The following is a 26,836-nucleotide window of genomic DNA, read 5'->3' as shown; positions in this document are numbered from 1 at the left end:
TGGGTCCATTCACTTATGTGGTTTGTCAGTCCCATAGAAGTAAATGGAGTTGTGGCTACACGTCCAGAACTTTGCATTACACTTTTTTGCTTTGTACAATTTTTTGCTCCCTGTATAATATTTGAGGGGAACATGAACTATCATAAAGTTTATATGCATATCCATGGTAAGAGCAATACAAACTCTCATATAAATATCTTGCCAACAAATCAATCATTCCAGACGACAAGACCTTGCCAATGTCCGATGGGCAAATAACTAAATGTAATTTTATTGTTTTGTAATTGTCACATTTCCTGCAACTTTTGTCTCTTCATCTGTTTTTTCTGGTAGAAATATTGTTAGGAGCATTTAGCTACAAACAAGGATTCAGATACAATTCAGATAATCCAGCAATATATTAGTTACCGGTAACTATAGTGTCTGCAGGCTGCAGCATTCCCTCCCCTCCAGTCACTCCACGCATCCACCCCAGGTTTTCCCCGTCACCCATGCCACTTGTTCAGCATCCTAGCTGTTCTGTCACTGAGAGCAGACTTTGTCTATGCTCTTGTGCTCCTGATGAAGAACTGATGCTTTGTGTATATGGACGAGGTATGGTTCTGAGCATCCCGCCTGTGAATGGAGTGATGTGGACAGAACCGTAGAGCAAAGCTGGATCATGGAACAGCTGCGGATGTCATGGACTTACAGTCTCTGTTTAGCTGTCCTGATGTATCTCCATATGACTTGTGAGTTATATTGATTTCTCATCAAGCTCCGCCAACCGCATTGATTTATCTATAATTGCTTTATATATTAGCTGTGATAGACGTATTTGTAGCTGTTGTCTGGCATTTTCTATAGCCACAAGTTCTTTTCTACTTTTCTCCAGCCAGATACTTTTCCTTAATTATTTTATTTCTCTGTATAATAATGACAACCACAGACATAATTTGTTTGCATCATTAGATATGACCAACTTACACTCTGCATCAGTCATTGTGTAGAAGCAGTGTATTCATTTATATACTCAACACACTGACATGTTAGGAGCCATTATTTTTTAGTACTGTGCAATGAAATCCAATATTTATATGCTACCTGTAGCCTGAACTTGGTTTAAGAACAGATATAGAGACAACTAAGAAGGAATTATTCAATTAATGTTTTTTAACAATGTTATAAGGTTCTTTGTTTAAACGTTATACATCCTGTGTCTACTGCAAATTATATATTCTTAAATAGCGAAGAGTTTCAATGCATAACTGATTAAAGAAAATATTACATTTTATCAAGGCTTAATGACTTTAAATATAAAGTAGCACCCACTGAACTCCTAAGCATAGGAATAACAGAGATGTAAAGATAGAAAATACAAAAGTTTACACTGAATCTTCCTTCTGCTACCACATATAGATATAAACGTTTAAAATGTGAGAAACTCTTTGGGTTTGTATGTTACTGGTATGTGACTTTTGAAAAATTACTTATTTGCTATTAATAATGTATCGTTACAAAAGTCTAAAGCAGCACTGCCTGATACTTGCCAAAAATGGGTGCATGTTGTCAAATTGTGGAAACAATCCCATGTAATACACAGACAATATAAAGACAGGCAGCACTCCCAAATACAGTGAATTAAAGGTGGATTTATTCTAATGCACAACTACTTTCCAGCCTTCATATGTGAAGCCTTTGTCAAGCTTTGGATCATTTAAAAAGTCATTATTATTAGAAGGTATCAATGATGGATAACAAGAAGCTCTCTGTCTTATGGTTTAAAGGAATTGTCCAGCACGTGAATGTTATTTTCCAATTGTGCACTGTATTTTCTGAATAGATGCCTCTTTACTTTCTAGATCTCTGCTTGCTGTTTTTATTTGCTTACTTCCAGTAGATAAAAACCAGCCCATGGTCATGTGATGGACACACAGGAACATGACTAATAACAGTCACAACACAGTTAGAATATTGTATTACTTTTCATCGTACAAACAATATTTTGGTCAAATACTGGGTTGATACTGGGCTAATACTGGGCAAATACTGGATTTGACCAAATATGCCCTATTTTACAAAAGTCATCTGCTCAGATTCCACTTGTCTGCAGAAATAATAAGCCCTTGGAAGAGCAACTTTGCCATGAATTTTCCAGATGGAATAACTGTGGCTAAAGAACCCTGTGTGAACTACAAAGGCCCCTTTCACACACACATATACGTATATGGCGGCTGTATGCTAGTCGTACGAACAGCAGCGAGCCGACAGTCACCATAGAAGTACAATGCGCACGGCTTGGTACAGTGGGCACATGTGTGTCTCCGTACATGCTCTATCTTTTGCCATATGTGTAGCCCAGAAGCACCGCTTCCTGTGAAGAGTGAAGTGGTAAGAAGCACTCACCCCTCCACCTCTCAGGCTGAAATTGTGCTGCACCAGGGTACTGGCCTGGGGCATAGCATGTGTGTGTAAGTAGCCTAAGGCCCTTTACACGTGAACCTGAGTGTGACGGAGATGCGATCACTTCTCTATGGAGAGGGGAGGGGTGAGAAGTGATCTCTCCTGCATGCAGCTGAGCATACGTTCATGTGCAGGGGGCCTAAGAGTAGTGGTACTAATAACCTCTGTACTTCCTTATGATGAGTTAGAGGCCAATAGTCACACAAGCAGTAAGATGATGACCACGTGGGCATAGTTTGACTCTGTGTGATCAGAAACATAAGTCCCTAAATACTTTTCAGCATCTACTGGCCTGAACATTTTTTTTACTTTCTACTGAATCAGGTAATTAAATAATTTAATGCGTTGACCTAAAATACATGTGAATTAAGACACAAGACAAATGTTACATCTTTGATTTTTGTATTGCCTTAGCATTTCATTGGAGTAGCCAAAAATCATAACTACACAAAAAAAACAAAAAAGGGAAACAAAACTGTTCTTTATTTGAAATATAATATCCTAGCAGCTGGAATCCAGCCTATCTTGACATGTCTGTTTGATACAGTTTAAAAACATCCTGATGGCTGTAGTTAAAGGGAACATGTTACATGGAACATGCATCGGGCTAAGGCCTCTCCATTCAAGGAAAACACTCATAATGCAGCAAACACACACTAGTAACACCTACACATTGTAATAGACGATCTGTAAAATCCCCATATACTGCTATACTGTAGTTTGGCAGTATATGGTAGGATCAATCAGACAACCTTGGATTAAAGTACCCTAGGGGGTCGTAAAACACAAAAAACTATATAAATTTTGTATCACCGTGATCCTGCCGACCCAAAGAATAAAGGTGACATGTCATTTGGGGTGCACAATAAAAACTGTAAAAAACCAAGCCCACAGAAAATGGCGTAATGTGTTTTTTCACCAATTTCACAGCATTTTGAATTTTTTTCCACTTCCCAGTACATGGCATGGAATATTAAATACTGTCACTATGAGGTGCAATTTGTTACACAGAAAACAAGCCCTCATACAGCTCTTTACATGGAAAAATAAAAAAAAAGTTATATATGTTTGAAGGTGCGGAGTAGAGAATGGAAGCTCAAAAATGAAAAAGGTCCTGGCAGTTAAGAGGTTAAACTCCAATTTTGTGATATTGATGTCCAAACTAACATTTCTGCCTTCCACAATTCGCGGGAGTTTAAGAGCCAATTACATACTGTGTGGCACTAGCTCTATACATTGATGGTATGCTGTGAGCTCTTTGAGGGGATTTACAGCACAGGGGACAGTAATTTAATAGAAGAATTCTGCCATGACCCCCTTTAGCCGGCAACTGACTAAGCAGACTGCCAATGATGTTTTCTGTGGTCTCAGAAGACACCCTGAAATCCAGTGCGAAGTGTACTAGATGGCAGTAGGTAAAATTTTAATGTTATTGACAGCAAGTAGAGTGGTCAGAAGATCCTTCCTCCAAAGGGTGGAGCTGCTAGAGATTTCTGGTATACCATCTTTGCAGTCAGGGCTGCTGTAGAATCGGAGTAGTGATAAAATGAACCGACTCAGACTTCACAAATATATCATAAATTGGTAGATTTTGATCAATGCAATGGGGCACATTGACTTACCCGTCCGGAGGAGTTTACAGAAAGTGCATTGTCCGAGGATCATGCACTGTGCCGCGATTCACTAAAATCGTTTGCCCGATATCCAGCATGTGTTGCTTCTCCGCTCAGGTCCAACGGAGTTCACCATCTTCCTCCTGTGCATGTAAGTGCATTGGATCGCGATTGAATGTTAAGTCTGGTGCTCAGTCCGAATCAGTCGTATCGTCCGACAGCCCGTCCCCCAATTTTTGTCGCATGGAATCCAGCACAGCTGCGCCACAATCTGATCGTGTGCGACACAATCCCCTGCTTAATACCTGTCATAGCCGTGCAATCCCCGAAAATGACAGAAAATCAGTTGAAAATGCGGCTACGGACCCTTAGTAATCAACCCCAATATGTGTTAAATATGTTTTTTCATAAGGATTTGGGAAATGCTGCTCAGTTTTAAGCGGCTGCAAAAGTAACCAGCACCAACAACCACAGTACAGCACAAATGCAACCCCAGATATTATTAATACCATATTATTGCAATAAATACCACCCCAGAAACCAAATACTGCGTTCAGAGCAGGGAATAATAGTAGAGACCCTAGTGCAGATAAAAATAATACCAAAACTCCAGAACAGATACTGATAATAATGGAGAGTCCAGAACAGATACTGATAATAATGGAGAGTCCACAGTAGACAGGAGACCCACTGAGAAGACAAAAACTGCAGAACCCCAGAGCAAACAGAAAATAAAGTAGATATACAGTATAAGCATAGCAGGTTTATAAATGCCCCATATTTATGAAAAGTAGTGCACTAGGTGCAGTTTTCCTCACTAATGTGCAGGTTGCAGCAGATTATTGAATACTGGTACATGGTTTCCTTAATCTGCTTGGGAAGTCTGCACCCTTAGCATACAGCAGGGCAAATTCACTAAGGGTCCACGGATCGAATTTCCGTTTGGTTTCCCGACTTTTTCCGTTTTACGCCGCATTTAACTGGTGTTTTTGGCGCATGCAATCGGATTCATGCAACACAAATAGAGGGGCGTGGCCGTCGGACAACTCGACTGATTCGGACTAAGCGCGGGATTTAAGATTCAAAATTGAGATGGAAGCCAAGCACTTACATGCATCGGGAAGAAGAAGGTGAACTCCGGCGGACCTGAGCGGGAAGTGACACATGCAGGAACTCGGGCGCACGATCTTAGTGAGTTGCGGCAGCTCCGAATCCTCGTCGGACAACACACCTCAGGGATCGCGACGGGTAAGTAAATGTGCCCCAGCGTGTCTCACAATTCTGTCAAGTTGATATAAGAAATGTGGTGCATGGTCTGAACGCCCCTTTAGGTGCAGAATTTTGTGGTGCAGAGCAGCTGACCTTTTTACTATTATTTATCTTCAGTTCAAATGCTCAAATGTTTTACTACTGAGAATATCTTAGTTTATAGGTATCAGTTCCAATACAAGTACGGACAATGGACAATCCAGTACTTCTGCTCCGAGCCATCTGATCATATGAAGAGGGACATGAGCCTTCTTGAATTATAGCCAGGCAATCACAGAGTTAAGACCAGGACAAAGAAACTCTAAAAGGCTGATATAATCTAGGTCACCGTCTGTCGCTGTTACTTACACCACAAACATTTAGCATTTTATAATGTCATATTTTTGCATCTACTGATTATTTCCCAGTTATTATAACAAAATACCAATATGTACTGTAGAATCATTTTATAATAAATAAAATGCAAGCCCTGTACCACATATAGAACAGATTTACACACAATAAAATAGGGAACGGTGGCAAGCCATATAATCCTTCAGTGTTTCAGATGTAAATCCCTTTTATTACCATTACATTTTATACAGATTTGCCTGGTTTTATTCCTCATTAAGACTTTGCACTGTAATACCATATGCATGATGAGGTTGTAAGTGCTGGACTACAGTCTATTCATTTATTCTATGTCTATGGTTGTAGAAAACAGAATGGTGCCATCTATAGAGCAACTCATTTACATCCCTCCAGAAAATCTCCCAACAATGAGCCTATCTCCCAGTAAATATGAAACGTGTATAAGAATCTCCATGGGATCTAATGGAAACAAAATGGGGCTGATCTATCATACCTTGAGGACTCTTTTTTTCTGCCATGCAAGGCATGAAAAAGTCTTGAATTGTGGAGTATAACTTTGCAATTGCAACTTTTTAACAATTTAGAGCCCCACTCACCACTGGTGTGGATTTCAGTTCTGGCAAGCGAGCAATAATTGTGACGAGTTTGGATTATTAACATGAACGCATCTTACGTTCCTTCATCATTTTGGTTTGTAATGTGACATTTACCCACGCCACAGACAGAATAATGCCAGGGCATATGTAAATGCACCTATAGAAGGTACACTACTGCTCAAAAGTTTGGGGTCACTTAGAAATTTACTTTTTTTTGAAAGAAAAAGCACATTTTCTTTCAATGAAGCTAACATTAAATGAATCATAAATACTATTGACTATGACTATTCTAGCTGCAAACGTCTGGTTTCTATTGCAATATCTACATAGGTGTATATAGTCCCATTTCCAATAACTACCTCTTCAGTGGTTTAATGGTACATTGTTTGCTAGCACAGCTCAAAAAAGTTTGGCTGATTGGAGACGCTATAAAACTGACCTTGCTTTGAGCTGGTTGAGAATCTGGAGCATCACATTTGTTTGTTCTATGAAACTCTCACAATGGCCAGAAAAAAACAACTTTCATGTAAATCTGGACAGTCTATTCTTGTTCTTAGAAATGAAGGCCATTCCATGCGACAAAATGCCAAGAAACTGAAGATTTCCTACAACAGTGTGTACTACTCCCTTCAGCGGAAAGCACAAACAGGCTCTAACCAGAGTAGAAAGAGAAGTGGGAGGTCCCGCTGCACAACTAAGACAACAAGACAAGTACATTAGTCTCTAGTTTAAGAAACCGACGGCTCACATGTCCTCAACTGGCAACTTCATTAATTGGTACCCGTTAAATGCCAGTGTCAACCTCTACAGTAAGGAGCCGACTCTAGGATGCGGACCCAAGGCAGAGTAGCAAAGGAAAAACCATATCTGAGACTGGCTAACGAAAGGAAAAGATTAATATTGGCAAAAGAACACAAACATTGGACAGAGTAAGATTGGAGAAAAGTGTTATGGACAGATGAATATAAATTGGAGGTGTTTGGATCACACAGAAGAACATTTGTGAGACACAAACCACTGAAAAGATGCTGGAAGATGCCTGACGCCACCTGTCAAGCATGGTGGTGGTAATGTGATGGTCTGGGGTTGCTTTGTTGCTGGTAAAGTGAGAGATTTGTACAGGGTCAAATGATTTTGAATAAGGAAGGGTAGCACTCTATTTTGCAACGCCATGCCTTACCGTGTGGAAAGCGCTTAATTGGAGCCAATTTCAGCCTACAACAGGACAGTGACCCAAAGCACACCTCCAAATTATCCATGTACTATTTACGAAGAAGCAGGCAGCTCATATTCTATCTGTAATGGAGTTGACGAGTCCAGTCACCAGATCTCAACCCCATTGAGCTGTTGTGGGAGCAGCTTGACCGTATGCTACACAAAAAGTGCCCATCAAGCTGATCCAACTTGTGGGAAGGGCTTCTGGAAGCTATGATGCCAAATTTCTGCAATGCTGTAATTGCAGCAAAGGTAGCATTCTTCGGTGAAAGCAAAGTTTGAAGGAGAAAATAATTATTTCAAATGAAAAAAAAAAATATTTCCAACATTGTCAATGTCTAGACAGTGTTCTATTGATTTTGCAACTCATTTGAAAAATAAGCTATGCGTTTTCATGGAAAACACAAAATTGCCTGGGTCACCCCAAACTTTTGAGCAGTAGTGTAGAAGTCTGTGAGATTGCAGTTCATTGTTTCTTTTATTATCCCTGTTTTGTGGCATTACAATCTTCCTTGAAAATGTTAGAACTAATCTCATAGTTTTCATAGGAGGTATTTTATCAAAGCCTGCCTCAGTCGTTGTGCCCTACAGTCTCTGACTTACATAGAAACTGGGTCAAAGAACGCTACATGCGGCATTGTTTCATCTCGCTGAATAATGTCTATGGGTGCCAGATGGCTGCATCCAGTGCAACAAAACATCATCAGTGTCCGACTCCAGCATAAAACTACTGACTAGACACAACTTCAATATGTGACTGTACACAGGGCTGTGTGGCAGTGGGAGTAGTGTCACAATACAATAGTAATGCATGAAGGAATAATGCACACTGTCATATCACAGTGCAGAAATAAGTCAAAGCACACAGTAACAGGCAAACAATGTTGACAGTATCACATGGCATGTTTGCAGTAGGACACAGATATAGTCATGAGAAAAGAGAGTTCAGTTTTACATAACAGGACACAATAAAAAATATCAACATGCTAACTAAAGCATGTAGTCTGAAATATATCATAGCATTTTTCCCACTTGTGAAGAGATATTTTCTGACTGATGGACTTCAGAATGTTTGTAAATGGCCTTAGATCGATTGACAACTCATGAATGCCTTTTCTAACAACACATTGAAATGGTCCAGACCAGCAAACTGACAAATTTTGTAAAGAGGTGGCTGTTATGTGATCCAAAACATATTGGGGGTCATTTACTAAGGGCCCGATTCGCGTTTTCCCAACGTGTTACCCGAATATTTCCGATTTGCGCCGATTGTACCTGAATTGCCCCAGGATTTTGGAGCACGCGGTCGGATTGTGGCGCATCGGCGCCGGCATGCACGTGACGGAAATCGGGGGGGGCGTGGCCGAACGAAAACCCGACGGATTCGGAAAAACCGCTGCATTTAAAAAAAAATTGTGTCGCGAAAATTTCACTCACCTTCATCCAGGATAGGCCGGTGTATTTCGAGGCATTCCAGCGGACTTCAGCGCAGCAGCGCCACCTGGTGCACGGCGGAGGAACTACCATCATAAATCCCGGCCGGACCCGAATCCAGCGCAGAGAACGCACCGCTGGATCGCGAATGGGCCGGGTAAGCAAATCTGCCCCATTATATATAAATCCAAAAAATATAAGGACTCTTATATTGGTACCCAATTTTGTAAAAGATATTTACAACACCTTTACATATTTAATTAACATCTTGGTTAGATAGGCTGTTTCAGGCTCCAGGGGCAGTGGACCCACTGGACCACCACGGACGATGACGTAAGCTGCATATGGGACCAGAATCTAAGTGGTACCCGGTTTTCATCAGAGCGGGTTGAACTTGCTGCGGTGTGGTTCAACCAGGTGGTTCCACAGGTGTGAGTTTTTCTGGGGTGGCAGCCAAGGCGAGGTGCACACGTTAGGCAAAATTGTGGTCGTATACAGACAGGAGGTTGAGACAGGCAGCACAGGATCAAAGTCAGGAACAAAGCAGGAAGTCAGGGCAGGCAGCATGGAGTCAAGGTCATGGGAGTACCCGTGACAGGCTGTACACTAGCATTGACCATAAGCATGGTTATAAAGCATACTGTGAGTACGGAAAGTTTCAGTTTTTGGTGCTTAATAAATTAGCAAAAATATGTACATTTCTGTTTTCTTTTCTGTCAAGATGGGGTGCACGGTGCTAATCAATTTTGAAACATGAAACAAAGCGTGAAAAATGTAAAGTAGTCCGAAAACTTTCCGCACCCACTGTAGGTCCCAAACATGCTGGACGTGGGAGGACAGGCCTGGATCTCGGAGTCTGCCCCACTGTCCAGCGGGCAGTGGAAGAAATGTCCCAGCAACAAGGAGGAGTTTGGAATAAAGAGCAGAGCATAGGGAATGGTTTAAGGCATGAAGAATTTCAGCACATGTTGCATCTTTTGTGCCTCTTTAAGCTTGTTAAAAATTAGAAAGTTTGTTAAAATTGTAGAAGCAGCAGTTACAGTATATCTAGGCCCTGGTATTCAAGGGAGCCCCGAATCCCAACATATAAAGACACTAGAATGATAAATAACACATGGCAGCTTAGGGGACAGGGACGGTGTTACAGGTTTTGCAGTAGTCCCAGTAGTTTAAAGTTAGGTTTCTGTAAAGGTGAGTATTAGGCTGCATTCATATTTAGTTGTGGGAAGGATTCCGAACATATCCTTACAATGGAGGGCAGCTGTTTGTATCACTGTATGCTCACGAAGTGTAAGTGGGAAGAGGAGTGAACATCGACAGCAGGTGGTGGTTTGCTGCTGCACATTTTCAGGGTGTCTCCTTGTAGATACATCACAAAGTGAACATCCACAGTGTACGTGCAGCAGAGGCTGGGGATGGATGTCCTAAGATGACAATCACCCCCAACCGCCTCTAATGCCCTCCGCTTAACATACACTATTTTTTCCCAGAAGGAAACAGGATGAAAAAGTGCAGTCTAGGATGCCTCCCCCTTCTAATATATGTTTAGTACCGTATTTTTCGGCCTTATAGGCCAGTGCGCCTTATATATGAACTTATACATAAATGTACTACAGACAAGATGTACTGTACATTTACCAGTGTTTAATAGCTCCATCCCCATAAATTTCCTGCACCTTCCAACACAGTATACAGGGTCCCTGGCTCCTGAAGTGCCCTGGCACCACAACTAACATTGTGCCCATCCTGCCCTCCCCTAGCAGGGAGAGACCGGAGCTGCCATAGTGCCGACCACGAGGCAATCATCATCATCAGTAAACAATCCCCCATACCTGACAGCCCTGTAACAGGGGAAAGAGAAGGAGCCACAGGGAACCCCACAGGAATAACACTCTGGCTGAGGAGGGAAGGAGAAGGGGCAGAGGGAGACCGCTTAACCCCTGCTGCATCACCCTGCATTAACACCCAGCAGTGCGCCTTATATATGAACCTAGATGTCTTAGCAGGCATTTATTAGAGGTGCGCCTTATACTCCGGTGCGCCTTATAGGCCGAAAAATATGTTGTCTTTCTACATCTAGTATATGTCTCCTGCTTGTATTTGTGGCTTAAACTTTTTATTTTACGTTAAATGTATATTTATGACTAAAGATGGAAGTTCTCACTTTTTATAATGATGCTTTTAGTGAAAATCATTTTTCTCAATGTTCAGTCTGAGCTTCTGGTTCCAGGAGCTAAATATCTGGTAACTTTATGCTTAATGCTTCAAATTAATCACCCTGTTTACTACATTTTCTGCTAATTTGCCCACTTCTTATCTTCTGCTCGAGCAACTGGATTTTCTGCTACATCAATTCAAATTGTGATTTCATGTCTTTATATGTTGTCAGCACCTGCTGAGTGGTGCAGACATACAGGATGCCAAGGATTAACCCCTTTCCATGTCATAGCACAAGGTACAGCAGTAAAAAATTATTTTACCTCTCTACAGACACAGTATTGCGAGGCTGAACTACGTCCAATATTGACCAATTTATTTCCTGAGGTGCCAGCATTCAGGGAGCTATTTGTGGTCTGTCCTTGTATGTCCCGCACATGTTGTGATAACATGTAATATATGAGCTTAGAATCTTTGTTCTCTTTAGATTTTGACGACAGACACATAGGATTGGTACCCAATGATAAAACAGGCTGATGTTCTTCCTTTGTGTCTTCTGTTACCATGGTGATGGCTTTGATGAGTATCAACAAGTTCCTATGGCAACTAATTGAATGCTGATGTCATTAACAATGTTATAGCCCTGATGCCAGAAAAGGCACATTTCTATTTCTTAGCTCTTAAGTATAAAGGGTTTAGAGTTTGAGAGCCAAGGAGAACAGATATTATTTTATCAATTTTTTTGCCCTTAAAGGAAATCTACCATCAAAATCAAACATAATGAGCCATAGACACTTACTCATAGATCCAGGCACTGTGAGGAGGTCATGGATAACACATATAAGAAGATTACTACAGTCATGTTTCTTGGATCTATGAGTAAGTGTCCCTGGTTTATCATGCTTAATATTGATGGTTGATGTCCTCAGGGGTGTAACTAGGAGAGGCTGGGCCCCATAGCAGACTTCTGCATGGGACCCCCTTCAATTGTGCACACACATAATTATACAATCCACACACATTTATACACTCATATATACACACATAGTAATATACATATATACACACAAAGTTCTATACACAAACATACATATATAAACAAATATTCACACTTTTTTGCACTCATATGCATTTATATCCTTATACAGAGAGTGTATACACATCATATACACACATAAAGTATACACACATCTAATACACACACATTCTATATAGTACATATGTATACCATGTAGTACACATTGGGGCACATTTACTTACCAGTCCCTGACGCATTCCCGAATCTGGAATGTCCGACTGGAATGCATTGTGCCGCAGTCCACTTAGATCGTGAACCCGATTTCCTGCATGTGTTTCGCTTCCCCGCTCAGGTCCGCCGGAGTTCACCTTCTTCTTCCCAGTGTATCTAAGTACATTGTCTTGCGACACAATTTTAAAGTTAAATCCCGCGCTCAGTCTGAATCCGTCGGATCGTCCCACGGGCCGCCTCCCGATTTCTGCCACATGAAAGCCGGCCAAAATCCAATCGTGTGTGACACAATCTCCTTCTAAATAGCTGTCACGGCGGCGCAAATCCCGATATTTCCAAAATCCAACTAAAGCGCGTTCCGCGGACCCTTTGTAAATACATTGTATATACATACACATTCACTATAAACACACCATATACACACATATATTGTATAAACTGTATAGACATCATACACAGTACATGAACACATACAATATATACACACCATACACACATATAGTACATACACACATATACAGTATATACACACCATACACACATACAGCAGATACACACATACACACCATAAATACACACAGCATATATATATACACATATACACACATTTATATACTCACTGTCAGTCTTCTTATCCCAGGGAAGGTGTCCAGTAGCTGCTGACCACATGGGGGAAGCAGACGGCAGGAAGTAGTGATGATGCTGCCATCCTGCTGCCCCTTCCCCCTACATTTCTCATCTGAGATGCCAGCTCACATGTGTAGTGAAGCCCGTATTTAGCATTGATGCTGCTCTAGGCAATCTAGGTGCTTAACTCCCATCGGAGCCATCAAGCTAACACCTTTTCCCATAACCCCCAGCATGTTACTAGAGGAGAGCAGAGTTGGGCCCAGGAGGAGTCTCTCCTATGATCCCCTGTAAGCATTACATTCATAAACTGCTTCAGGCTGTGTTTACATGAAGCGTTTGCCTTGTGTTTTGAAATGCATTGGGCAAAATGCTTCATCACATGGAAATACATTTTCTTAGTAATAGTTACCTAAAGTGCATAGTGCAATCAGGGAGGGAGCTGGAGGAAGGATTCCCCACGCGTATCGCCTGTGCAAGCAGCACCCCTGAGGAAGCGTGGGGAATCCTCCCTCCGGCTCCCTCCCTGATTGCACTATGCACTTTAGGTAACTATTCTCATTATTTTCTTCATGGTCAAGCTACTTAAATTTATATTGTCTTTTACATTTCTGCATTTTGAATATGTTACGATTAAACTGTTGGTAGTTTTGAGCCAAACCAGGTTCCACATCCTGGTATGTCTATCATACTTGTCTTTTCCTGCATTGAGCTCAGGGTTGGTTGCTGGACCTCAGCACATGTAGTGTTTTTTAATTGTTTTTATGTATTTTTTGACTTAATAAAGATTTTCATATTGCTTACATACATCCTGTCTTGCTTTTGTGGTGTATTGAGCTACTGATAGTTACAGGGGTTGACCAAGCTAGGGTTGGGGGGCATTAAAATAAAAAAGCAGTTGTGCTTACCCCCCTCCACTCCAGCAATGTGTCTCCCATCACCCCTGGTCTCATTTTGTATACAGAGGTGCCGCAGTTACATTGCAACCACAGCGACAGCCGCTGCAGGTCCTGGCTATGAGTGTGCAGTGGACATCACTGCCACATCTCTGTATACATACAGGAACCAGGAGAGATGGGAGTTAGAGCGATGGACCAGAGCTACATTGCTATCCCCATGCTGCAGTAGCCACATTGCTGTCCCAATGCCCTGAAGGCCACACTGCTGTCCCCATGCCTCAGGAGCCACATTGCTGTCCCCATGGCCCAGTAGCCACATTGCTGTCACCATGCCCCATTGGCACAATTGCTGTCCCCATGGCCCAGGGGCCACATTGCTGCTCCATGCTCCAGTGGCCACATTGCTGTCCCACTGTCCTAGTAGCCACATTGCGGTCCCCCTGCCCCAGTAGCCAGTGCTGCCCCAGTAGTCAGTACAAAAAAACATACTTACCTTGCTCTTCGCAGGCTCATGGTCTGTGCAATAGATGGAGTGCCGTGGCTCCACCGCCAAATACCCGCCGCCAACTAGTGTTAGCCTGTGGCGCCTCAATTTACTTAAGTAAGCAGCTCCTAGTGCTACAACAGATGTAGCTCTGATAAAGCTAGCAGACACTGCCGCGCTGTACAATCAAAACGCTGGACTGTGCTGTAAGCAGTCGGGCATATTCATGAGGTGGCGGTCCGAGGTACTGCTTCTCCCCTGGACTGCCCATTCCACTCCATAGGACGGCGGTGACTGCCAGGCTTCATGCAGAAAAAAAATACATTCATGGTTTTTAATTTTTAATTTTTTTTTTTTATTATGTAAAGTTGTGGTGTATCCTTTTGTAACATGTCTTGTGTTTCCAGGTACTTTTTGCATAAAGAACACAACACAAGGATTACAATGTTCTTCAAAAGGCTGTGGGAGCATATCTGATCCCTGTCTGTCGAATCCTTGCCCACAGAATGCCACGTGTCAGGTTACCCTTGACACAGAAACCTTCGAATGCCGCTGTCCTGCCGGATACAAGGGGAGAAACTGTGAAATACCTATGAAAAGATGTTTCAGAAATAAGTGTAGACATGGGGGGCAGTGTTACGTTACTGACAGAGGGTCCACATGCTTTTGTGCTGTGGGCTACAAAGGAACATTTTGTGAGACTCCGGAAGATGAGTGCCTTTGGAACCCATGCCAAAATGGAGCTGTGTGTAGGGAGAGGGGGAATGGACAAGCTTGCTACTGCGTTCCTGGATTTCAAGGTGCTTTATGTGACATCGAGGTCAATGAATGTATCTCACAGCCCTGTCAAAATGGAGGCACTTGTCTGAACCGGATTGGGACTTACGACTGTGTTTGTCCACTTCAGTATACAGGTATATTATACATATACTCCTGCTTATAGTAGTTGTATGTACCATGTCATACTCAGATCACTCATTTTCACTCCACTAGATAATTAGTCCATTCAAACAGGAAGGTCATCTTCAAAAGTTCCGATCTCATAGACATTATATTCTTAAAATTATGTACCGTATATAAGCCAAGGTACCTCATTTTAACACAAAAACTGGGAAAACCTATTGACTTTAGTATAAGCCTAGGGTGGGGAATGCATTGGTCACAGCCTCCAGCCAGTATAAAACTGACCAGCCCCCTTCTCCCCAGTATATAGCCTGCTAGCCCCTGCCCCCCCCCCAGTATATAGCTTACCAGCCCCTGCAGTATATAGCCAGCCCATCGTTACCCCCAGTTTAAAGCCGGCCAGCCCTTGCCCTGTGTCTGTATTATTTTTATAATCTGGACTGGGATCTGAGTTTTTATTTACGGTCTGGTCTGGGGTCTGTTCGTGGATGGAGTGGTATTTGGGCTGCAATACAGGATTGCTTTTGGGATTGTTCTAAGTGGTTTTATAGTGGTTGGTACCAGAGCAGCCACTTATGAACTGTATGACAATTGTGTTCCAAGATGATGATTGTTGTTGTAACCATTGCCCCTTTTACTATTTTCAATGCCAAAAATGTAGAGATTTAAAATAATAGATGAGAATGTTTCCCACTAACTGGATATTTATTCAGCTACTCCTGCTCTACAACTTGCTGCTTCTAGATTGTATTGACTTTTTAGTGAAAAAGGTTTAAATTAAAATATTAACCAATTTATACATTTAGATGTGTCCCACTCTGAAAATTGTGTTATACTCTTTGTAAAGCTCAGTCACTGTCAATGTGGTTTTGGTAATCGCCATCCCAGGTTTTCCAGAAAGGCTCAGCAACCTTATATTTTCATTTTCACCTGAGATCACAAGCTACTAGAATTTAATTCACAAACACAGGGGGAACAATAAATGTACGAAATACTGCAGATTGGTGTGCGTATTGTGTGTTGTAAGATGCGATGAGAGGTTTTTAATATACACAATTTTTTGCCAGGATTTTATAAAGAAAAGTTTAATAGATCCTTAGATCCTTTTAATGAAAACACTTTGAATAAATGAAACATGAATCTAGGATATTAAAATACAGTAAAGCATAAGTTCATCGAGAATCTTACAACAAGGATTTAGTGCAACCAGTTCATTATTTAATATTTTAGAAACACCTAAGCCCAAAGGGAGCCAAAAGTAATAAGAATATGTTATTAACAAATCCGGCAATGAAAAAAACTAAAACAATTAGTCAAGAGTAGTGATGAGCAGGTTCAGCTGAGTTTGAACCCAGACCTGATCCAAACCCTCAGTAATACCTAACATTGATGCAATGTGCTGCATTTTGGGGAGGATGGGCAATCCACATGATGTCATTGGAAAGCACCGATTCTTGCCAAAATAGTGGCATATATGTGCAAGAAGCAATAAGAATTTCTTAGAGGTTTGGGTTAGCTCACCACTAGTCAAGGGTGAACATGGAATGTACCAATTCCATGAAAACAAAAGTGGACACCATTAAATAATTATATAATACAATGTATTATCTCACCACTAAAATTATGTACTGTAACATCTAGTGGTCCAATGTACCATAAAATATCTGAATTATAGTACAAATACCACTGGACACACATGCCCTGACCTAATCTTGAATAAATATAAAAAAATGCAAAAAAAATCACTTACAATAAATTTGGTTATTATTAAAATTGGTTTCCAACAACTCCATAAGTTACACACAGCTACTTTATATAAGGATGGGTTGGCTAGATTCTATGGGCTCTGACCACCGACTGAGAGTATCAGCGAATGTATCACTGGTTACAACTCCAAATAATTTATTGATAAAACCAGAATGGTAAAACAAAAGTACAGGAATGTATAGTATATCCTCCTAACGCGTTTCGGGTCGGACGACCCTTTCTCAAAGATAGGAATCCTATCCTATCTTTGAGAAAGGGTCGTCCGACCCGAAACGCGTTAGGAGGATATACTATACATTCCTGTACTTTTGTTTTACCATTCTGGTTTTATCAATAAATTATTTGGAGTTGTAACCAGTGATACATTCGCTGATACTCTCAGTCGGTGGTCAGCGCCCATAGAATCTAGCCAACCCATCCTTATATATTGTATACCGCTGACTCCGCTTCTTGGAATTGGCGTCTTCGTTTTTTGGGCTAGAGGAGCAGCAGACCGGGACCGCGTCCATTCATTTGCTACCCTGTTAAAGGGCTTGATGCATACTAGCCAAGGTGGCTAATGGTGAGCACCCAATTTGGGACTTTCTTTACATTCACTAATTGCCTTACGATATCACCCGAGGCGCCGCCCTCCGTTGTCTCTGTTTTTTGTCTTTATTTTTACACAGCTACTTGTAAGTGAGAAAACCAACAACAAAAAAAATCATAAGAATGCATAGAAAAGTGTAGACTATGCACAAAACAAACACAATTAGACTGGCACCAAATCCAAAAAGGCCAAAAAAAACCACCCTGTTAATAAGCTTGAGTGATGTGGCCTACTCATCTGATATTGATGACTTATCCTAAGGTTCAGATTTTAATAACTATGCACCAATTTTTCTTCTAGGCAGAGACTGTGAGCTGGAGTATAATGTCTGCACACCAGAGCCATGTCAGAATGGTGCCAGGTGCCTTGAAAATTTTGGATCTTTCTCTTGTGAATGTGCTGCAGGATTCTATGGGGTCCTATGTGATGTAAATATTAATGAGTGTGATAGTTCTCCATGCCTTAATGGTGGACACTGCATGGATAACGTTGATGGGTTAGTAATCGTTTCTTTTAATTTAATTTCTTTATGCTATGAAATCATTATGGTTTGCTCCATTATCATGATGTTTTGCAGGTATGTCTGTGACTGCAGTATGGTGGAATATACCGGCCTGCACTGCGAGGCCCCGGCACCTCTGTGCTCATCCCAACCATGTCAGAACAATGCCACCTGCTCAGAGGATTCTGCAGGCTTCCAATGTCTCTGCTGGCCAGGTAACCTACAGCTATTTGAGCTATATGAGACAGCTGCAGCTTAAACAAATGTATACTAGGATGGTTTTAGAGAAATTGTAAAGATTCACCAGTCCAAAGTCAACTGGTTACCAAAAGCCTAAAGGGACTTTCTGATGCATCCTAATTTAGCCCTGTTCATACGTTGACAGAATTTTCTAATGCTAACTGAGCATCTCTGATGAAACCCCAAACGCTCTGGCTTCGCAAAAATTCCTGCACATCAGCATTATTTCTGGCACACAGACTTTTTGGGATGAAACCACACCCCCTTTTCAAAGGCCATACTCTTTTGTCTTAATAGTCGTAAAAGTGTCTGAAATCTATGTAAAACCTTTGATAAATGTGGCGCAGAAAATGATTTTTCGGTGCAAATTATGACACAATTCTGCAATTCTAATTTGCACCAAGAAAATCTGTCTGCATCTCATTTATCAAAGGTTTTATACAGTTGGCAGGTACTTTTATAACTATAGAAGACATTTTTTTGGTGCAAATCAGGACAGAACGATAAATCTGCCCCAGTGTAACTACTAGGATGAGTGACTAAAAACAACCTACAAAATATGGGACTCTGTACTAGTCCAACTAATCTGTGAGTAACTAGTTACAACACATTGAGGCAGGGGGGCTATATTATCCAAGGCTCCACAGACTTTTTTGTTTTGTACTATTGTATTCTGGTTCAGGAAGTCAAAATGCCAGAATAGGTGTCTTTTTTTTCCCCCGCCCCCCGCAGTTATAGTTAATACAATTTAACAAATGTTATGAACACCCCGAATAATGCCACAATCAAAAAATACTACTTATCTCAATATTCAAGCCCTCAAAAAAGAAAATAACCTAGACTCAACAACTCCCAGTCCTGACAGCCAAAAGTGGCGCCCAAAGAAATTAAGGCTTGGAGCATCAGTACTGGCGTAACTACCATTTCCCTTATTTGCCTTATACGTGTAGGGGATATGCTTTAACACATTTTTTCTAATATAGTTTATTAGGGGATTTTGTGAGCATCTATTAAAAGTCTACCTTGAAAGTGCCCCCTGCCCTGTTCTGTAAATGCCCATTGCTATGGAAAAGCTGTCTTTATCCTGTGCTATACAGAATAAAGACGGCTCACTGGCACAGTTGCCTATTTGTATATTTACAGTGAAATCTTTCCCTGCACGTAGTAAATCATATTATTCTTTGTTTATTTAGACTGTGAGCTCTAATAGCCGGCATTGTCCTGTCACGCACTAGCGATCTGCCGGGTGAGAAGAGACCCAGACAGTTAGCTATCAGATGTGTTTCACAGTCAGAGGGTATCTTCAGATTTACAATGATATTTTATAATTAATTTCAGATTAATTAAGTTTCCCTTGCTTCCTTGCACTTATAAAATCTACTTTTTCTGACATACTAATTCAACTTAACAGGAAACCTATAGAACCTGTCTAATAGGTAACTCGGAGATTGTCTGTATTGTGTTTTTAATGGAAATGTTCTTGTAGTATTTTCCTGTTTGCCACCTCTTTTTGGGCTACCTATCTGGGGGTTGATTTGAAACACTTGTACCTTGACATACACAAACATCTATCAAACAGTCTGAATTTCACCACTCAGGAATTGTGCATTAGCCTAGTTTTCATTAAATTCTTAAATAAAATTCTATTTTTGCAGGCTACACAGGCTCCCTGTGTGAGATCCATTTCCCTGTATGTGAAATCCATCATTGTATGAATGGTGGGGAATGCACAGACTTAACAAGGTTCAGTATGTCTGAAGGAGACAGCAAGGAACAAGATGAATCTAGAGGTTACATCTGCAAATGTAGGAAAGGATTCATGGGTAAGTACTAACTATCAACTCTAAGTGTTATGGCTTGTGCAAGACATATCTAAATAGTGTCAAAAGGGAGGTAAGAAACATGTGAAAAGCTTCATATTGTGGTTGTAAGAGGCCTTTTACACGCTACATGGCAATCGGGGTAAGGGGGATGTCACCATACACTTTTACTAGCTGTTGACCAAATTCCTATGACATGTACCATGCACATATATACTCTACAGTGGGGAGACTGGAGAAAGCCAATGCTAGACAACTATGATAGTGGCTTCCTCCAGGGAGAACAAAGTATTGGTCATGATAAGATTGATAAATTCTCTTTTTTCCCAGTTAAAGACATCATAGATGGTTGGCCAGTCCAAAAAACGTTAACATTGCTTACAAAATCTGTATGTATTTGAGGCTAAGTGATCATTGTTTTATTACAGTTACGTAACTGTGTAGAAACATACATCCTGTGGTCTATATGTTAGGCTACATACACACAAACGTTTGGGGGACATATATATCGCCGACGAATATACAGTGTGTGGCACCGTACCGCTCTGTACCCCGTAGAAAGATAGGACATGTCCTATCTTTCTACGGAATATGGCACCGTGCGCTGTGTATTCCTATAGAGAGGGGCGGGGTTGAGCGGCGCTCTCCCTCTCCTCCTCTCCCCCGGCACTGCTGTTTGCCCACCGTGCTACGGTACAGCGTGCACACGGCTGTTTGAATGTAGCCTAAATGTGAGAAAGTGATTTACTTTTTATTCTTTTACACCTGTTCTTCTTTCCATTATTAACCAGTTAGTGGCACGGCCTGAAAAGGCTCTAGTGACCAGGCATTTATAGCAAATTTTTGTATGCGGTGGTTTAAGGGCCATAACTTTTTTATGTGTTACCTTCAAAAATTTTTGCAGTTTTTCTTTTTGGGACACATAGAGCTAGCAAAAACGTAATACATTCTTTTACATTTTTTTTTCTTTTACAAGTTTTCCCCTGTAACTGAGGCATCTATAAGAGTTACAGGGGGAAAGGACCCCCTGTGAAGGCAGATGTTAATAAGAGCTGATTAGACCCAGCAGCTCTGAATTACTCTCTAGAGCGAGCAGTCACATGAACCCCGAGTCTAAAGAGGCGCCAGCGGTGCTGGCTCCGCTCCTCTATGCATCGTGCTACTTCAGTGCAATGCTGTGAGGAGCAGAAAAGGAAGAAGCAGTAATAAATCGCATCACCCTTCTCCCTAGAGACACCCAGAGACCCGATCCTGCTACCGTGGCTAGCGTGGGAGCAGTGGAAAACTTAAAGTCAGCGGAAGAGAGTTAAAGGGAATCATTAAAATTGAGTATGAGAAACTAGGGAGACTCATTTATAGACCCAGGTACCGTGACCGTGGTAATCTTTTTATATTTGTTATCCATGGCTTCCCACCTTGTAAAGTCAACTTGTAAAATTATGTTATTGAGCCAGAAGGGCCCTGGGGGTGGAAGTGGGGGTGGAAGAGGGGGTGGAAGTGTTCCTTCACAGTGTAACAGCCTGTGAAGCTGCATAATGGAGGGGGCCTGGTAACCCCCCCCCCCCCCAACCTCCCCAGAGCCCTTTAGATGCATAAGAATAGTTTTAAAAATTGATACGCATAACAAATATAAGACAATTACCACAATCACAGTGCCTGGATCTATAAGTAAGAATCCCTGGATTATCTTGATGCATTTTGATGGTAGATAGGCAAACTCTAGTATGGGGTATTTGTAGACAGACTGAGGTGGAGCATATGTTTACAAGGACCTTCTACAGTACTAAGCATTTCTTACCCCAGGGTAATGACTATGCCACGTTGCAGGGCTGAATTGAAGTTGCCAGAATTTTGCAGGTTTGTCCCAGGGAATTCTATAGACAATGTTATGTCATGAATACCTGTAATCCTGGTGTAGTTTGTTAAATTCCTAGCCCATAGATCTTCATTGTTTCTTTCTATACTTGATCCTTTGATTTTCATCCTGGAGTCTAATAATAGCTTCAGAGGTGGGGAGTAGATCCGCATTGGGTTTTCTCACCTACTTCTTACATAAACGCTAATAAGAGGAATTAGACTAAGATGGTTTTAAGAGATTGAAAAAAACAGTCTGTGCAGAAGGGTAATCCAGTGACGGGATCCAGGCATCAAGATGCACACAGACACCCCTCATGTTCAGTACATGGGACAGCTCTGAGGATGCTCAATTCTCTTCTATGGATATGTCTCCTCATACATTTGGGTAAGGTCTCTTTTATCTGGAGGGTCTGGTTATCATCTAATTACTTTAACTCACCAATTAATATTCAACTTAGAATCATGTGATATAGATAATAGAACATCAATATGTGATCTCCCAATGTTATGTCTTCTTGTCTCATTTATTGACTTAGATAGTGTTCTCGAAAAACAATAGATTTACAGTCCCCAGGTTATGTTCAAGAGAGGTTCTTTAGGTTTGTACTTAAAGAGGACCTGTCACCTAAATTTTCAGCACTAGGAGCTGCTTACTAAAGTAAGCAGCTCCTAGTGCTTGATCAAACGCCGCAGTGTTAGAGTGATAGCGTTACCGGAAACCTCCGGTAACGCTATCTTACACTGCGGCGGGGTACAGTGTAATCATCGGACAGCTTGCAAAGCTGTCCGATGTATTCATGAGGGGACCGCCTGAACCGCCTGAAGCAGGCATCAAATAACTTGTTTTTTGTCTCCTTATGTTAGGTGTCCACTGTGAACAAGACTTCAATGAGTGTGAGTCAAATCCCTGTCAAAATGGAGGCACTTGTGAGAATCGTCTTGGTAGCTATAAGTGTCACTGTCCTACATCCACCATAGGAGGACGTTTCTATGGAGGTCCAGACTGTCTGCAGGTTCTTACTGCCTGTAGGGAGAACATATGCCACAATGGGGGTTCCTGCATACCCCATTTAATGGACAATGAACACTACCATACCTGCGTTTGTGTTCCCGGATTTACTGGCCCTTACTGTGAGACGCGGACCACCCTATCATTTGATGGTAGAGCAATTCTTCCCTTCACATTACACCCTCAAATAGATGAACTGGTCAATGTGTCCTTCACATTCCGCACTGTGCAGACGTACGCCGTCATATTACATCTAGGAGACGGAGAGACAGCTTTGAGGGTGTATCTTCAAAATGGCTTCTTGTTCTTATCTTTACACTGCAGTAGTCAGTTGCACATTCTCTTACATTTACCTCACAATGTCAGCGATGATCTTTGGCATACTGTGCAAGTAATCTTCCAAGACAGTATTCAGCTTAAATTACTTGACCCCTCTTGTGGAAGTACATGCACAAACCACTCTCATCTAGCAGATGCATCAAATATTAAGTTCCAGGAAGGATTATTTGGAGGTGAAATCTCGTCAAACAGAACGCAGGGAGCCAATATTACTGGAACATTTGACACCCAGGTGCCGTTTGTAGGCTGCACACGTGATATTACTGTGGGCTCCTATGTAATTACAGAGGAAGATGGGAAATTGGCTAACATTCAAGTTGGTTGCAAGAGATATAACCATTGTGACAGTCACCCATGTGGAAACAGAGGCAAATGCATTAATTTATGGCTCAGCTATTACTGTGATTGCCATCGGCCTTACAGAGGAAGCAATTGCTCCACAGGTAACTACTATGATTGATTTATGCAGCTCCATATCATAGATGGTGTATGCTATATAACCCATTTAGGCAAATTACAGTATTTTGAGTAAATGGAGTAAATACATCTGCTTACTTACAGTTTGCTGTACACAACTATTAAAATATTTGCCGATTTTTACTTAACTAACAGAATATCAGACACAAGAAATTATTATAACATACAATTTAAAAAGGTGGGAATTGTAGCTCACATTTCCAAATATGCCTTAAACAGTATGTCTCTCCAATCTGGAAATCACAGAACCACAACTAATTCTTATCTTTAGTATGACACCAAAAGCATGTTTCTAGGCACTATAGAACCTAAGAATTACTCTTCTCTGCTCATTTGCATATGATGTTGAGATTTTTTTAATAGGTAGAAATTCCACATTGTACAAGCAAAGGAAAAAATAGAAAATCAGCTCACCCTTCTGTGGTCATACATTAAGGAGGGAATTCTAGATAGGGCATTTCATACCCTACCCCTAATGGGATAGTCATTTTATTGGATAATTAAATATGGAATATAGGTACAAATTTCTTTAATAAACTACTGTATATTACGTTTACTATTATCATCTCTGGAGTATTGATTTATTTCATTTTGTCAAAGGTTTAGCTATGCTTTAAATCAATGAAAAATCTTTCAAAACCTCTATATTGGACTTGACTCCACATTCTTAACCTGTCACCCTAAGATTATCCCTCTAATATTTTATAACTGTGTGTGTGATTGCCATTTATGAGAATATATGAACAGCTGTAAACATTGTTATTAATTAAAACTTGATACCAACTGTTCTTTTGTTTTCTTCCTGGTAGAATATGAAGCTGCTGGATTTGGTTATGGAAATGTATCCTCTTATGCGGTTTTCCAAACAAGGAATCAATTCAATGATGACATCATTGTGTCTGCATTTGTTAGAACAAAGCATGATACCGGGCTTTTGTTTGCTATTGGAAATTCTACTCACTATGATATTACAGTATCCCTGGAGTCTGGTAAATTGACTGCAAGAACTGGATATGGCATTATGTCCAGGGGAGAACATAGTATCAGTGATGGTCAAGCTCATCTGGTTACTATGAAACTGACAGAAAACAAACTATATCTTTTCACTTCATCTCTTCCACTGGATTTAATATCTTTGGATATCAAAAGAGAACAATATACACATTTTCTTTATGTTGGAGGATTAGGAGATCGCTTGGAGACTATTAGGAGAGGAGGCTATTTTAAAGGTTGTATTCAGGATCTGAGGATGGATGGAAGGGCTCTCCAGTTCTTTACCAGTTCCAACTTAAAAGACTCAACTTTGGTTAATTTAACACAAGGCTGCTTAAGTGATATAGCCTGCAAGGTAAGGGTTAATATCACATTGCCAAAAATGGGTTACATGATTTTAATCTAAAAATAGAGTGTGAAGGAAACCGTAATGTTTTGGACCCCTGAAGGGTACGCAAGTTCACTTATGTATCCTTTTATGGACACTCCCAGAATGCACGGGTTCTGAGAGGGACAGGAAGTGATTTAAAGTTGTCCACACAACTTCCGGATATGGCACAACAAAAAAATCACAACCCTGAACCCAAAGAGCTACCACCAGTTCTCCTTTAATATAAGCCCGGTCCGTAACGTGATTATATAGGGTGAGGAACCAACCTGGTAGCATATACAGTGGTGGCCAAAAGTATTGGCACTCCTGCAATTCTGTCAGATAATGATTTCAATCACAAATTCTTTGGTATTAATATCTTCATTTATTTTGCTTACAATGAAAAAACACAAAAAAGAATGAAAAAAAAGTCAAATCTTTGATCATTTTACACCAAACTCCAAAAAATTGCCCGGACAAAAGTATTGGCACCCTCAGCCTTATACTTGGTAGCACAACCTTAAGACAAAATAACTGCGAACAAGCGTTTCCGGTAACCATCAATGAGTTTCTTACAATGCTCTGCTGGAATTTTAGACCATTCTTCTTTGGAAACTGCTCCAGGTCCCTGAGATTTGAAGGCGCCTTCTCCAAACTGCCATTGTGAGATCTCTCCAGAGGTGTTCTTTGGGATTCAGGTCTGGACTCATTGCTGGCCTCTTTAGAAGTCTCCAGTGCTTTCTCTCAAACCATTTTCTAGTGCTTTTTGAAGTGTGTTTTGGGTCATTGTCCTCTGAGGGAGACAGAGCTTTCTCACACTGGGCCCTACATTATGCTGCAAAATTCGTTGGTAGTCTTCAGACTTCATAATGCCATGTACACGGTCAAGCAGTCCAGTGCCAGAGGCAGCAAAGCAACGCCAGAACCTCAGGGAACCTCCTCCTTGAAATCTCTCGTCAATTTTTCTTTTTCATCCACATCTAGGAAGGTTATCCACAGTGCTATGGGATTTAAACTTCTCGATGACACTGCGCACGGTAGACACGGGAACATTCAGGTCTCTGGAGATGGACTTGTAGCCTTGAGATTGCTCATGCTTCCTCAGAATTTTGATTCTCAAGTCCTTAGACAGTTCTTTGGTCTTTCTAATCTCCATGCTCAATGTGGTACACACAGGGACACAGGACAGAGTTTGAGTCAACTTTAATCCATTTCAACTGGCTGCAAGCGTGAATTAGCTATTGCCACCACCGTTAGGTGCCACAGGTAAGTTACAGGTGCTGTTAATTACGCAAATTAGAGAAGCATCACATGATTTTTCAAACAGTGCCAATACTTTTGCCCACCCCCTTTTTTATTTTTGGTGTGGAATTATATCCAATTTGGCTTTTTGTGGTTTTCCATTGAAGACAAATTAAATGAAGATAATAATACCAAATAATTTCTGATTGCAAAAAACAGAGTATTATCTGACAGAATTGTAGGGTTGCCAATACTTTTGGCCGCCACTGTATATAAGCGAGACTCGGACGTTGGGATTCGTGAATTGAAATAAAAAAGCAACGCAGGTTAAATTTTATATTTAATTGCCTTAAGGGCACACTAGACAATACAGTACACACAATAGATATATA

At 41.0% G+C, this 26,836-nt stretch overlaps 1 protein-coding gene across 4 annotated transcripts in view; it reads left to right on the top strand.

The window, feature by feature from the left end:
• Positions 1 to 515: 515 nt before the first annotated feature.
• CRB1 (crumbs cell polarity complex component 1) overlaps positions 516 to 26,836 on the top strand; it is a 45,151-nt gene continuing 18,830 nt past the window's right edge. For all 4 annotated transcript variants that reach the window (XM_072129010.1, XM_072129009.1, XM_072129012.1 and 1 more), the window contains exons 1-7: positions 516 to 731; positions 14,744 to 15,250; positions 17,896 to 18,091; positions 18,173 to 18,312; positions 19,993 to 20,160; positions 22,879 to 23,805; positions 24,649 to 25,187. In XM_072129010.1, the coding sequence (XP_071985111.1) occupies positions 662 to 731; positions 14,744 to 15,250; positions 17,896 to 18,091; positions 18,173 to 18,312; positions 19,993 to 20,160; positions 22,879 to 23,805; positions 24,649 to 25,187 (2,547 nt within the window). In that variant the 5' untranslated portion in view covers positions 516 to 661. The remainder of the gene's footprint in view (positions 732 to 14,743; positions 15,251 to 17,895; positions 18,092 to 18,172; positions 18,313 to 19,992; positions 20,161 to 22,878; positions 23,806 to 24,648; positions 25,188 to 26,836) is intronic.

This window comes from Engystomops pustulosus, chromosome 10 (assembly GCF_040894005.1).
Source record: "Engystomops pustulosus chromosome 10, aEngPut4.maternal, whole genome shotgun sequence".
In the NCBI taxonomy this organism is placed as follows: Eukaryota; Metazoa; Chordata; class Amphibia; order Anura; family Leptodactylidae; genus Engystomops; species Engystomops pustulosus.
The sequence above is the reverse complement of the archived record's forward strand: the minus strand, read 5'-3'. Positions and strand labels throughout refer to the sequence as shown.